The following is a 14,085-nucleotide window of genomic DNA, read 5'->3' as shown; positions in this document are numbered from 1 at the left end:
AGCAGACAGAAAGGAGCTCCGAGGATAATAGAAGGCTTCTATAGGCAGAAAAGGAAAGGACAAGGAAAGAGCTGATTGTTTCAGGCGGGGTCCCCTTCCTATGGGAGCCAGGAGGGGTCTGTTGGACAGATGACCTCACTAGCGTTGACCAGGAAATTCCAGATTGATGGGCTAAAGGTCCCCTTCCCGGGAGAGGCTGACACTGCAATTAGGTTAGGTCTTCCATCTTGGTTTGCTGACATGGGGTTTGGCACAAGTGACTCCATTTGGGCCTGCTGTCTCTCTTTTAACAATTCTGCCCTTTTGATCAGACTCTTAGCCTAACAGGGAGAGTCTCGTGATCAAAATTTAAGGCGTTAGTGCTGTTCTCAGTCACCACTCTGTAATCTTGCAGCTTTTACTGATCTTCTGTGTGATATTCCCAGGCCATGATGTTTTCTGTGGAATTCCTGTGGTGGTCACAGGATCACGACTTCAGGCTCACCATTTCTTAGTGGGTCATTCTTTTCATTGCTTTTCTGACATTCCAGGCTTGAGATCATTCGCTTGACGGTTAGTGGCTTCGAACATGCATTTAAAGCTTTTGAGAGTATACAGTACACCAGGGAGGTTACTATGATTATTATAAGCCGGATAATTCCCAGTGTCTGGAATGTACTTTGGAGCCATGGTCCCCAAGACCCAAACGATTCAAAATCAAATAAGTTAAAGAGCGATCCTGTTGAAAGAGTCCCCTTTCTTAAGCCCAGTGGCTTGCTCAGTGGTTTTATGTAAACGAGTTCCTACTTTCCCAGAAGTGTTAATCCAGGTGCAGCAAGTGGTGTTGATCACAGCAGAGACCCCTTCTTGTTCAGCCAAAAGATGATCAAGGCCTGTTATCAAGAACAACCTTGGCCAGAGAGTCTAAGGGTCTTTATTGAGTGGCTATTGCTCTGGCAGTATACTCCCCAGTACTTTCAAGAGTTAAGGAGAGGTTCCTGGTCATGACCTCATTGGCATTTACTGCTAACCAGGGAAGTAGGACCTGGGCAAAGGAAGCAAATCCTGAACCACCAGTGCCTCCCAGTAGGTCCTTTCTAACTCAAAATTCAGAGGCTGACCAGTGAGCTGTCTCAGTCTGTGGACAGTTAGGGGCACGTTAGATAAACCAAGAGGCATTGCCCAGTTATGCACCAGCCAGCCAGGCATGCACAGGCCCAGGGAGAATGATAACCGCCCCAGGCGAAGATCAGCCTATCAGGGCACAAAGCATTCCCACTAAGGTGATGCTGTTAATGGACAGGTAGGAGTTCTTTATGACAAATCCAGCAGTCTGAAAGGCAAAGGTTACCACTGCTCCTAGCAGTGGCCTGGGAGATACGAATGATGGTGTTATCTTTCCAGGCTAACCCCAGAGTCAAGGAACAAAAGCGAAGAAAGGGTGTCATGTTCAGTTCAAGTATGAGGTCTCCATCCAGCATCTTGGGGAGAAGCAGCCTACATCGCTGTCATTTGCTTCTCTTCCTAGTCATTCCACGCAGAGGGTCTCCAGCGTTCGAACAAGACCAGCTGTCGAGTGGAGCCTTCTTTAGCTGTGAGATGTGTACTCAAGCTTCAGGTCCCTGGAGTCTGGCTGCCATCCGGGCAGTGAGGAGGACCGGGTCTCGTCCCTTCCAAGGAGATTCAAGGGCAGTCTTTGTTCCTTATGAATCCAAATCAGAAGAGCGGGAGGAAATTGGAAACATTAGTTTTGAGAGTCATGGCCAGATATTTGAGGAAACTGGAAGAATTCAGGATCCACTCCAATTTATAGGTCTTTTTTTATCAAAAAAACCTCAAAGACAATTAGGATTAGTATCTGCTATCTACAAAGGTGCAAACATAAGTCTTCTCTCTGCAATCACCCCTATTCTTTTTTTACTACAGATAATCACAGTAAAAGTAATTTTACATTCAGCTTGGCCTGATTATTTACATTAAGTGTTTTACATTAAGTGCAGCAAGAATAGTGACTGACCACAAAAGCTCCTCCATGCTTTCAAAGCTGGAACCTTGTAAGCAAAGAACCAAGTTGATTTTTTTAAGGGGCTTTATTTATTGGCCTCATAAAGTCAAGCTTAGTTCCTTAAAACTGTCTGGTCATATCTGAGTCTATGCACATCTCTCAAATAATGACAAGCAGGTCAGACCCTTGGTAATATAGCCAATACTTCCATTGGTGTCCTATCACAAGGAGAACACATTCTCATTGAACTTACCCAAAAACAAACTAGACTGCTGTGAAAAGAATAAAGTTTCTGAGTTCCAGAGGGATCAAGTTGAGAAAAGTTTCCTTAAATCTGGAAAAAAGGAAACATCAGTGTTTCAAACAAGAAGTCATAAAAATTAGTCATTCTCCTCAGTTCATTCATTTCCTTGTTATTAATCCTCATTGTGCTTGAATCTAGTGGGGTTTTTTTTTTCCCCGTATGTTCTGGAAATTCTTAACCAGTTCAGTTTCATGATCTTGGTTGTCCAAAATTTGGACTTGTCACAGTCCTTTCCATGAAACCCTGTGAAGATGAAGCACTTTTGTAGGAAAACTTGTGCAAAAACATCTGAGTAAAACAACTCTGTAAATGACAAAGACTTCAAAATGTCCATTGTGAAAGATCTGCTGAGAGTTCATCTGATAAGGAATTGTAGTCATTTCTGTGATATATGACATTTTAAGATAATAACTGGAATCATGACATAATACCAGGATAAATCAGATTTCTAGGAATCTCACACAATTTCTGAAACACTTATATACCTATACAAATACAACATAGAGAAGACTCAGTACAAAGCTTCCCGTGTGATTTAACAAACCAAATAAGCCGAGTTAGGTTTGACATCTCCCTTTTTATAAGGCAAGAGAATAAATCCTTTGAGATGTCCCAGGACCCCTCTGTAAAAATCTCAAAGTTAGTTCCAAGTCAAAAAGAGTTCATTTAGCATTTGATTCACAGAAGTTTGTCAAAAAAAAAACAAAAAACAAAGGATTTTAGAACACTTGGTCAAGTAGGATCATAGGTCACTGTGACACAAAACTTACTCTTCTATTTAACCATAGTGACAACTGAAGACCTTGAAGGCAAATGTGGAAAGTTAAATAGTTGTTTAAAAAAAAAAAAAAAAAACCCTTAGCTCATTTAGTAGAGAAGACAGCTTTCTTAAGGAATCAAAGACCTGATAAAGACCCAAGAAATTATTTTGACAAGACACAAAATCTTCGTTTTCTAAGCAGGCTCCTTAAAAGGTAAAGAAGAACCTTTTAGGGGCACCTGGGTGGCTCAGTCAGTTGGGCGTCTGCCTTCAGCTCGGGTCATGATCCCAGGGTGCTGGGATCGAGCCCCGCATCGGGCTCCCTGCCCCGCTGGAAGCCTGCTTCTCCCTCTCCACTCCCCCTGCTTGTGTTCCCTCTCTCGCTGTGTCTCTTTCTGTCAAATAAATAAATAAAATCTTTAAAAAAAAAAAAAACCTTTTACAGTCTCTTATCAAGAGAAAACAGTAGTTCAAGAAAACTCTGTCCTTTTAAAAGAGAAAACCAGCGTGCCTGGCTGGCTTCGTCAGTAGAGCATGTGACTCTTGATCTCAGCTCTGTGAGTCCGAACCCCACGTTGGGTATAGAGATTAATTAAAAATAATAAAATCTATTTTAAAAAAATAAAAGAGAGAAAACCAAACTCTGTGTGCCAAATCACCTTTGATGTTAAAACCCACTTAACTGTATTAAATTTATTCTAATCTTAGCTAGCTTAACCACAGATGAAAATTTCTTTCCAAAGATTTCTTTTCCACAAATCTACAACTTTTCTTTTCTGCATTCAGATTTTGCCCTGTGTTTTTCCTTTCTCCCATTCTGAAGTAAACAGCCTCGCTTTAAGACAAAATCATTTCCGGTGCTTGGGTGGCTCAGTCGTTAAGCATCTGCCTTTGGCTCAGGTCATGATCCCAGGATCCCGGGATCGAGCCCCGCATTGGGCTCCCTGCTCCGCGGGAAGCCTGCTTCTCCCTCTCCCACTCCCCCTGCTTGTGTTCCTGCTCTCTCTGTGTCTCTCTCTCTGTGAAATAAATAAATAAAATCTTTAAAAAAAAATCATTTTCTTTTCCCTCAACACAAATGCCTTCATACATCCTTTGAAAACACACATCTTACTTCCCTTGCATACGGAGATGTTTCCTTTATTATTTCTAGTAGTTTAATTACCCATATTAGAATTTTTAGCCCTTAGGAGCCTTGAATTTCTAGTGGAAACGAAGAAGTAAGTAAGTAATCATGAACTTTTACATCAGCGTTCTGTGGCTTGGCAAACGTATAAATACGTGGTATAATTTCTAGTAACGTGGTTTCTCATAGTAAGTTTTTCAGTGTGGCACAAAATGTTTCTTACTGGTAGACCCAAATCTCTTTGGTTCCTCTGTAAAAGGAAGCCCAAAGTGGATAAACCTGTGTTCAATGATTAATTAGCCTTTTGCGATGAATCTTGCAATGAAACTTTTGGAATTTTGAAGCATCTTGGAGACTTCTGCCTGCCAGTTAATAGGTACCCCATTTGGTTTGTTTGATTTGGGAGCCCTTGCTTTCAAGTGCACTGCTTAAATGATCTTCTCTAACTAGAACGTTCCTCATAATGGTCATTGTAATTCTAGGTTGTTTTAATAAGATTTTTGCCACGCTTGTAAATATTTTAAGGTTCTGAGACTGTAGTTCTTCGACATAAAATAAGCAGGTGTATCAGTAGGTGATGTGCTCGACTCTTTGGGATGATGATGATGATGATGATGATGATGATGATGATTACGATGATTACTGTTTGAGCTAGCCTTTGGGTCTTTGGAAGCCAAACTAATATCTAAAAGGGATAGGCCACTGGGTTGGGAGTTGTATGATGTTTTACAGTGTACCTGATTGCATGGAGATTTTCTTGAGGTTGGCAGGTGACCTAGTATCGCTCTAACCTAACCTAATTCACCCTAACACAGGGGTCTTAGAGTTAGGTGGGTCTAAACAGGGACTTGGGTTACCAGCACAGGGCCAGCTTGGGACACAGGACAATAAGTGTCTCATCTCTGGCCTGTAGTAGGCCTTCCTGACCTCTCTTCTGCAGAATCACTGAAGCAGGGTCACCTCTGGGGTTCTGGTTATTCTCTGGAGTCATGTGTGGGTATTGCTTTGGACCAGAAGTTGGCTGTGTGCTTTCCAGAGCAAGGGAGTCCATCCCTTTGGGAGACTCATTTGTTGGCCTTACTGGCCTCCCCTCTCTTTTATCTTTCCAGAGTACAGGGCCTTGTGGAGAGCAGGCCAAGAGATCATCCCCAAGGAGGGCTCACCTTCTTCTCAAAATTGTCCAAATGTGGTGTTATGTGTCCTTGAGTATGGTAGCCAGAAAAATGGTCCCCAAAGATGCCACCTCCTAAACCCAACAACTTTACATTAGTAAACAGTAATTTACATTAGTGTACCTGGCATAGGGGGACTAAGGCTGTTAACAGCTGACCTTGAGGTGGGGAGATGACCCAGGAGGGTGTGAGTAGACCCCGTGTTATCACAGGGTCCTCAGATGCAGAAGAACCCACATTAGAGCGATGTGCTGGCTTTAAAGATGGAGGGAAGGGGCCACGTGCCAAGGAATGCACGTGGCCTCCAGAAGCTGGAAATGGCAGGAAAACAGATTCTCCCCCAGAGCTTCAGAAAGGAACACAGCCCTGCCCGCAGTGCGATCTTAGCCCAGTGAGACCCACTGCTTGCAGACTCTTAACTTCCAGAACTATAAGATAATAAATGTGTGTCGTTAAAATCCACTAAATTTGTAGTAATTTGTTCCAGCAGCCTTAGCAAAGTAATAGAAGGAGGGCTTGCCTTGCTAACAGACCCGTGTTCTTAGCCAGGTCCCACCCCTGGGAAGCCATGGGTCTACCTGGAGGCTCAGCCCATTGCCAGCTCATGTGGATGCTTTGTCCCTGGAGGGACTTGCTCATCGCTGGTGGCCCCAAGCTTCGGTTTTCATGGCCACATATACGGAAGGGGACAAGACACAAAGACCAGGGCCAAGTTGGGCAGGAGACTGGATCAGACACCCACCACCACCATCACCACTTTTTTAAAACCAAGGACCCCAAACTGGGAAAAGCCTGGATTCCATCATGTCTCAACCCTGGTTCTGGCAGGGGGGAGCGAAAATACGCCTCCCTAGAGAATGCCTAACCACAGCCACCTCTCCCTGCATCTCACGCCAGGCTGTGACTGGCCTCACCAGCCTTCCCTCTGGGCCTTCACCCACCCCACCTGAGGCTCTTGCCTTTGCCCACTCTCTGCCCCACCCCGCCGTGCCTCCTCCATCTTTTATGAATCAAATTTTTCAGACTTCAAGGTCTAGAAATAGCTGTCGGCATCCCATATCGGCTTTCTAATGTGTCCTCCTTCGGGGGCTGAGTTGAGGGAAAGCATCCCTTACTGCCCTTCCTGGGGCCCTTCAGGAGCCCTTGAGGAGTTGGGTGGGGAGGCCTGGAGGTCCCCATGGGCCTCCCTTTCGGATGAGGAGACACCCCGGACCCACAGTTCTGGCCGCCCTTCCCAAGATACAAAGCTGTGCCTTGGGCCAGCCAGTGTCACATACGTGGGGACTCATACCTGCTTTGCGGTAGCTTGACTGGCGGAAGACTTCTTAAAGTGCTGCCGGCTGCTTCCTGCCCTCCGGCTTCACTTTTCCCCGTGCTGGCGGCACCCACTCTGGCTTCCCAGGAAAGTACAGAAAGTCAGCAACAGCCAGCAGAGGAAGCGTCTTGGGGGAGCAGCCCGGGCTTGGCAAGGGGTGGCCGCTGGATCCCACACCCCCCTCTGCACCCGGGATAGCGCGGGGCTGACCCAGCATGGCGCCCCTTTTTCTTCCTGCCTCAGCTGCCGACGATGAGACTAAATTCACAACCTTAGCAATTGATTCCCTCCAGCTGCCTACCGACGGCTGTCCCAGTCCTTCAGCTGCTCCTGGGCCTGCTTTTATTTTTCGTCTGCTCTGGGCCTCTTTAGCTGCACGGACGACCTCAACTCCTTTTGTTCTGTTTTGTCTTGTGTTTGATGTCCTCGGGGCATAAATCCTAAACAAATCCTACGAATCCTAAACAATCGAAAAGTTGCCCCGAAGTAACCAAGTCAAGCCAAATGCGGTAAAAAGGCCGTGACCCACCATGGATAAGGCCACAGAGTGACTCCGGACGTGAACTTGGAAACCGAATGAAGTGCAGAAGCTCTGGAGAAATTACGCCAGGCGAGGAGAAAATCCTCAACAGCTAGATCCCGTCCGTGTTCCCTGAGCCACCCGCCTCTGGGGAGGCAGCGCTGTGCGCCACTCGGCTAGATGGCCGTGTGAGAGCCTCCCCAGGCGGGGCTGCACGGCCTCGTTGGCTGCTACTCAGACAGCTTCTCCACCAGGCTAAGAAATCTTTCTCCTAGTCCAAGAGACTAGAAATATGTCAAATACACCTCATTCCTGGCAGCGTTGTGGAGGTTTTATGCCCAAGGGCTTCGACGACCAGAAAGAGAAGAGTAAACTTTTCAGTAATAATGACAAGATTATCAGAAAAACTTGGAGTGGCACATCCAGCATTCTGCCACTGAGGAGGAGATTTCCTGCCGTTGGCCTTGAACCGGGAATCACCCCTGCCTGTGTCGCCACGCCGGTCACATTGCCACCTTGCCTGGCGGGCCGTTCTGGATTCGTTTTGGAGCAGAGGGAAGGAGGCAGCCCCGTGAGCACAGACAGGCCTGGCCAGGCACCGTGCGAATTAGATGGAGTGAGCTTCCAAGCGCCCCTGGAGAAGCAGGGCGGGCAGTCACCAGCACTACCCTGGGCAGAAGTAATTGCTGTTAGAAACACCCTAATTTGTCCTGCGGCAGAATCGCTCAAGGCTGCCAAACCCATTCCTCAGCCAGCTAGATTGATCTAGAAGTACCGGGCAGGCTCACTTCTTATTTCTCTTCTTCAGTCCTTTCTTAGCAATTAGCCGACAGGGGGCGCCTGGGTGGCTCAGTCCGTTAACCGTCTTTCTTCGGCTCAGGTCCTGATCCCAGGGTCCTGGGATCGAGTCCCGCATCGGGCTCCCTGCTCCGCGGGGCGTCTGCTTCTCCCTCTGCCTCTGCCTCTCCCACTGCCCCTGCTTGTGGTCACGCTCTCTCCCTGTCAAATAAATAAAAATCTTAAGAAGAAGAAGACACACGACAGCCAGGCTCTCCTCATCCATCTTTTCTCTTGGTGCAGTGTGAGCCTGATGGAAAGAGCAGCGCGCGACTTCTGGGCCCTGTGCCCAGTGCTGCCATTCCCCAGCCCTCCTAGAGTTTCGTCCCCGTCATAACTGTAAAGGCAGGACGAGCCCGGTAGTAAAACGCATGCGAATGGGTCCTGTGTGCAGGGCACTCCTGCGGAGGCTGATCCCTGCGGGGTCCCTGAGAAGGTGACTAGGTGACTGTGTCCCTATTCTGGGGGGGATGGAAGAAGCTTGTTGGGCAGAGGTCGCTTGACCCCGCTCTTCCGCCCACTGCACCACGGTGCCCTCTTGGGCAGTGGTCACCAGCGTGTCCCAGTCTCACCGCCTGGGTGGGAAATCGTGTGTTACCATCCAGTGGTATTGGTTTTCCCATTCGGGAATGACACGCAAAGAGTGGAAGCTTGCCCCCTTTTCTCCTTGGCCCCCTTCCTGCAGTGGGCTCCGCACCCCCTTGCCCCCAGCGGGCCCGGCCGCGCTCCCGCCTCTGGCCCCCTGGTCAGCCTGGCTGGCTGGCTGCAAGGGCCAGTGTCGGCGTCAGAGAATTGGTCAGGTGAAGGGTTAAATATGTTGAAATAAGCCTGGCCGTCACAAAAGAGGCAGCATTTACACCCCGTACGTTTATGGAAATACTTGCTGAAGGAAAACAACCACAACATTGTGCACGTCTTTAGGAAGAGAATGGCCAAAGTGTCTTTAATTCACTGTTTACCCGTGAGAATTACTCCCAGGAGTAATCCTGCAATAAAATCTTCTTGGTCTATGAGAATAGAAAGAAATTGAATCAAAAGACTCTATTTCCACTTGTATTTATTCAGTCTGGGAAATTCAGCGGGCCGGAGCATTAGTATCAGCAGGGGATTCCTTGCTCCTAGCGTTAAATTACTGTCATAATCGCTCAATTATTTCTTCCTTGTACTGTTTAAAATAAAAATCCATCACATTCTATGTTTTTTTTCTAGCATTTATTAGGTTGAGTGTTTAGGAAAATCAATTATAGTCAGTCAGGCATGAATTGATGAATGTTCTTGTAATAATTGTCAGTTGTTAAACTGAATGTACTTTCTCTCTCACACTTTTCATTTCCTTCAGAGGGCAGAGGTGGCTCAGAGAGAGGCGGAGACTTTGAGGGAGCAGCTTTCGTCGGCCAACCACTCTCTCCAGCTGGCCTCGCAGATCCAGAAGGCGCCGGACGTGGTGGGTAGCCCGGCCCTGTGGGGACTCTGTCTGGGGATGGGACCTGTAACAGTCAGAGGAAGAGTTTTGCCAATGGGGCATCGATGCTAAGTGGTCGGCGTGTCGCCCGCCCGACGTGGAGGCTGAGGCAGGGGATCTCCTCATGAAAGAGAGGGCCCTCCCGGCTAGGCCTGTGGGGAGACGGCTGGCAGAGGGTGGGCGTGTGAGGCGGGAGCCTTACCAAAATTACACCGGAAAATTGGAGGTTTGGTCTCCACCTCGATACGTCCTTCCAACGTGAGAAAGCAGTTGATGATGAGCGGGGCAGGCCAAAGATGGAATAAAGCGATAACCGGCTCCAAGCCTAGATGGTAGCAGACTCATTGCAAGTGCCAACATTCGGAAGGAGGCACACATCTTATTCCCTTGTATGCCTCTTGATTTTTCTTGAGATGAATAAAAATTGCTCTTAGACGGAACTTTCCCAGCTCAATCGAGGCAGCTTTGACTTGGAGATTCCAGGCTCCTGCCTTGAGCGCCATGCAGTGACATGGGGCAGCGCGGAGTTAAAACCTGGATATTAGAGCCACGCCCCTGGGGTCAGACCCCAGCACTGCATGACTTGGGGCGGGTAGCTTGACTTACCTGGGCCCGGGTTTCATCATGCGTGTTGTAAGAGTTCTGGAACTTCTTCCAAGCAAAGCGCTTAGAGCAAGGCTTGACCTCAAATCCATGTCATTCAACCTCAGCACTTAACTTACTGCGGTTGGCCTCACCATCTCTGATCCGGGAGCCATGGGTGCAAAGCTCAGCTCGTCACCTGTTTGCCCACAGACCTCAGGTAGTCAAACTTGGGCAGCCTCAGTTTCCTATGTGCAGAGTAGGAGTGAGTGGCCCCCAGGGCCCTCCAGCTCCCGTGGCCTCTGGTGGGTGAATTGTGCTTGTAGGTGCCCTAGATGACAAAGTGAAAGTTCCAGAATGTAAACCTGTGGGCCCAGAACGCTTGGCCCCAGTACGCTTGGCCCCAGTGGCCAAGCCAGGACGCAACTGGGACTTCTTAAAATTATTCCCCAGGAGCGAATCTGAAGCAGAGTTTTAGTGTGAGGACCTCTTTTGAAGAACGGATTTTTCGTTTTCTGTCCTTAAGTTAACATCACATTTTAAAAATAATTAGTTCATTAATTAATTAATGAACACTCAAGAAAACATGATTGTTTCAGGGTACAGAGAAAAAATTTCCATTTAAGGAGCCATCACAACTTCATGGACTCTGCTATTCATTGTACCTGAAACATCCCCTTGGCTCTGTCACTGTCCCTTCATCCAAGCGTGTGTGCACGGGACCCGGCACCATAGCTGAGGCGGGAGGAAGCCCTCGAGGAAGGAGTCATTTCAGCTTCTCTCCTGGCCTCTGTGGTCGCCTGGGGTTCTCGAGAGAAAGCCGTCCATCCTCATGTGTCTGCACGGGGCTCCCGAGCTAAATGTTTTTGATTGAAAGGATTTCTGGCACCATCCGAGACTGCAGCAACCAAAACATTTCAGAAGGAAATGAATGTTTTTGTAGGTAGAGTAAGTTGTGGGTCCTCGAGGCGCTTAAACACTTCATCATGGGCTAAGTGCAGTGTTTACGTGGCGCCGGTTCAGTCGTCCGAGAGCAGCGCTGCCAGGCCTCCCCCCTGGGCCTGCGTTCCCAGTAGCTCCAGCTCCAGCTCCAGCCAGTCGGGGAGCAAACATAGGAAACTAGGCCAGCGGGAAAATGTCTGTTGGGCTTGGCTGGCAGGACTCGGCAGAGGAACAGTGGAGTCTATAGATGGAGCAAAAGCCAAAACCGATCCGTTGGGTGTCTTAACGGAATCGCCAGTCGTGAAAGGCGAGCCACCTCTCAGCGGGCTCTTGCTCTATGGTGGGGGCTGGGCTGGGGCTTGATCTGGTTGTCTCCTTTATGCCTTGAGACACCGCTGTCGTTAGAGGTAGGGTTTATTATCCTCGTTTTACAAGTAAGGTAACAGGCTCAGAGAAGTTATTTACTACCCAAGGTCACACAGCTCAAACCTGATCAAGCTGCAGTTTGGTCCTAAGTTGTCTTACTCCGTAACACACTCTTTCCCCCCCCTCCATCGAGCCTACTCTCCTTTGTGTGCGTTGAATGAGACAGGACATATGCAGGTCCTCTGTCGAGTATTTATAGACAAATATTAGTTCAGGGCTCTGGTGCACCACACCAGGCCACCCCTTGAACCTAAACAAACCATAATATTAGGAAACATGCCTGTATATCAGGCAACCCTACCGGGTAAGTCCACCAGATGGAATCAGCCTACCCTGGCTACTTGGTGTTGGCAGAAACACAGGGGGTTAGTAAGAAAGTGAAACTGAGGTCCCCGTGCCCTCGTCTTTCCACCGCTGGGATAAATATAAGTAAGGTATCTCTCTGAGTCTGGGGCCCTAGGCGCACCATCATTTCATGTAAGGTTTTTTTTCCCTGTCTCGAGTCATACTGTTACATCTCATCCATATTTGCTACGGAAATGGCTGCAGGATAAAAGAGGTCATTACGTAGCTTATCTCGGCCTGGGCGTGCTGGTCTCCATTGGAGGACTCAGATGCACGCAGCTTGGGAGGGAGGGGTGGTGAACAGGGTTCAAAGGGACAAAATTCAGTGAAGTCCTACTTCAGTAACTTCTGCTTTTACATTCATTTTTCCCTTTGGACTGTCATCATCTTAAGGCCTTCCTTTTGCTTTTACCATGTTTTCAGACTCTGCAGAGCATCTTCACACATCCTGTCCTGGCTCCTGAGCCATCAGAGGCCCCACCCACCCCCGGAACCTGGCACCCATGAATAGTGTAGGAGCCCCTAGAGGTCTTGGAAGCCTGGAGCCATGGGACTATCCCTGCTGGGACAGACTTGGGTCTGGTGCCCACTGTGGGAAGTCAGTTCTGTTCCTTCCTTCAGAGGCTTATCCCAGCCAGAGTCCTGACCCTGAGCCTCAGTCTCCAGGGGAGGGCCCAGAACCCATGTATTTTCTAAAGCCCCCAAGTGTTTCAGGTACAGCTGAATTGAGGCCCAGAGAGACACGCGGGAGCCAGCAGTCCTGACCCTCTTTGAATCGTACATTTCACTTCCTGGCAGTGATCACAAGAGCATCGCAAGTGCCTGACACTGACCTTCCCGCAGTTGTGTAGAGCGCCCCTCGTCTCAGCCCGTGCTCACTGTGTTGCACAACTTCCTTTCTAGCTTGTTGCCCAGGCGCTGAGACCCAGGCCCAGACCTCCTTCCACCCCCTGCCCCTTGATCACCTCCTGGGCCCTTGTCTGGTTCTGCCTTATCTCCTGCGTGTCTTTGTGATGGAACAGCCAGGAAGTGAGCCCCATTTGGGCTTTGAGTAGAATGACCTTTTCTGTCTCATTTCCAAGGTCTTACTGCTTTTGGGTGGATGATCTCATCTCTTGGAGGTTACGTAAGACACAAATGGCTTTGGCTGTGTTATGAATGAGGAGGTCGGCTTAGGTGCCTGAGAGTCTGTTGAAGTGCCCAAGGTCACACGGCCGGCGTGGGGCCAGGCCAACTCCAGGCCCCTGGGGTTGAGCAGATGGCTTTCTGGGACTGCCTGCCCCCAGGTCCCCATCCTGAGTCCAGGCTCAGCACTGCCGGCTGCTGTTTCTACACATATCATTTGAACCACTTATCCCTGGTATATTCAACTTGCACTTGCCCGTGTAGAGCCCCAGCTCCCCATCTGGCTCGTTATACAGACTCTCCCAGAGAGCACTAGACACCATTATTATGGCTGGCATCCCTCAGGTTGGAAAATTGATAAATAAGTTAAAATGAGATAACACAGCTCAATCTCTGCCCCCCCCCCCCCCATGAGACCGACCTCCCTGGATATCCCTCTCATCATGTCCCCTCCCTGCTCCCCCAGGCCCGCCACCACAAGTGCGGGCACCTCTCGCCACCCTCCTGACAAGGCCCACCGGCCCTTCTACCCCCTTCCCTCCTCACAGCTCACTTCCACATGCTTCTCTCACTAATGTGGAGTTAGGCACTAACTCCTGGCACGACCAGGAGGACTGATCTCAGGTTCCCGTGGCTCCTGCCGAGAGCGGGGCTTCCCACATGCTCGGAGGTCAAGGGTGGGTTTGGTTTTGTTGTTAATTCCCGATCTGTTGCAGACTGGTCATTTTACAAAAGACAGTAAACACGTCACAGCAACGTTGAATTGCTAGGAAAGTTTCTAAATGCTCGCTCTCCCGTTCCGGGCTTGTCTCCCTGTGTACCGGCAACATTTTGTGAGTTGGCGCCAGTTCGGGGAGCACACTCTGAACAGAACTGATCTGGACAGCATGTGCCTTTTAAAGAAGCAGGCAGGAAGATGCTTGCCGGGGCCACGTGCGTGTCTGCCAGGGCCCAGGAAGAATGAAGGCCTTACTTTCCAAGAGAGTACAAACCTAAGGAACAGAAAGGAGTCACTCCTTTGCACGCAGAGCTTTACGTTCTTAAACAATCAGGTCCTTAATTTCACAGCGGGGAGAAGTGAAAAATTGCTTCCCTGATGACTAGATGCCCCCCAGCATGAGAACCCTATGACAAGCACATCGTGCCTGGCTGCCAGTATGGGCAAGAGCAAGACATGAATTGGGG

At 48.9% G+C, this 14,085-nt stretch overlaps 1 protein-coding gene across 7 annotated transcripts in view; it reads left to right on the top strand.

Annotated features, from left to right (window-relative positions):
* Nucleotides 1-14,085, top strand: part of CUX1 (cut like homeobox 1) — a 350,755-nt gene that overhangs the window by 254,066 nt on the left and 82,604 nt on the right. For all 7 annotated transcript variants that reach the window (XM_027612898.2, XM_027612897.2, XM_027612896.2 and 4 more), the window contains exon 10: nt 9,358-9,462. In XM_027612898.2, coding sequence (XP_027468699.1) covers nt 9,358-9,462 — 105 coding nt within the window. The remainder of the gene's footprint in view (nt 1-9,357; nt 9,463-14,085) is intronic.

Source organism: Zalophus californianus, chromosome 10, assembly GCF_009762305.2.
Source record: "Zalophus californianus isolate mZalCal1 chromosome 10, mZalCal1.pri.v2, whole genome shotgun sequence".
Taxonomy (NCBI): domain Eukaryota; kingdom Metazoa; phylum Chordata; class Mammalia; order Carnivora; family Otariidae; genus Zalophus; species Zalophus californianus.
This window is presented reverse-complemented; position numbering and strand designations above follow the sequence as displayed.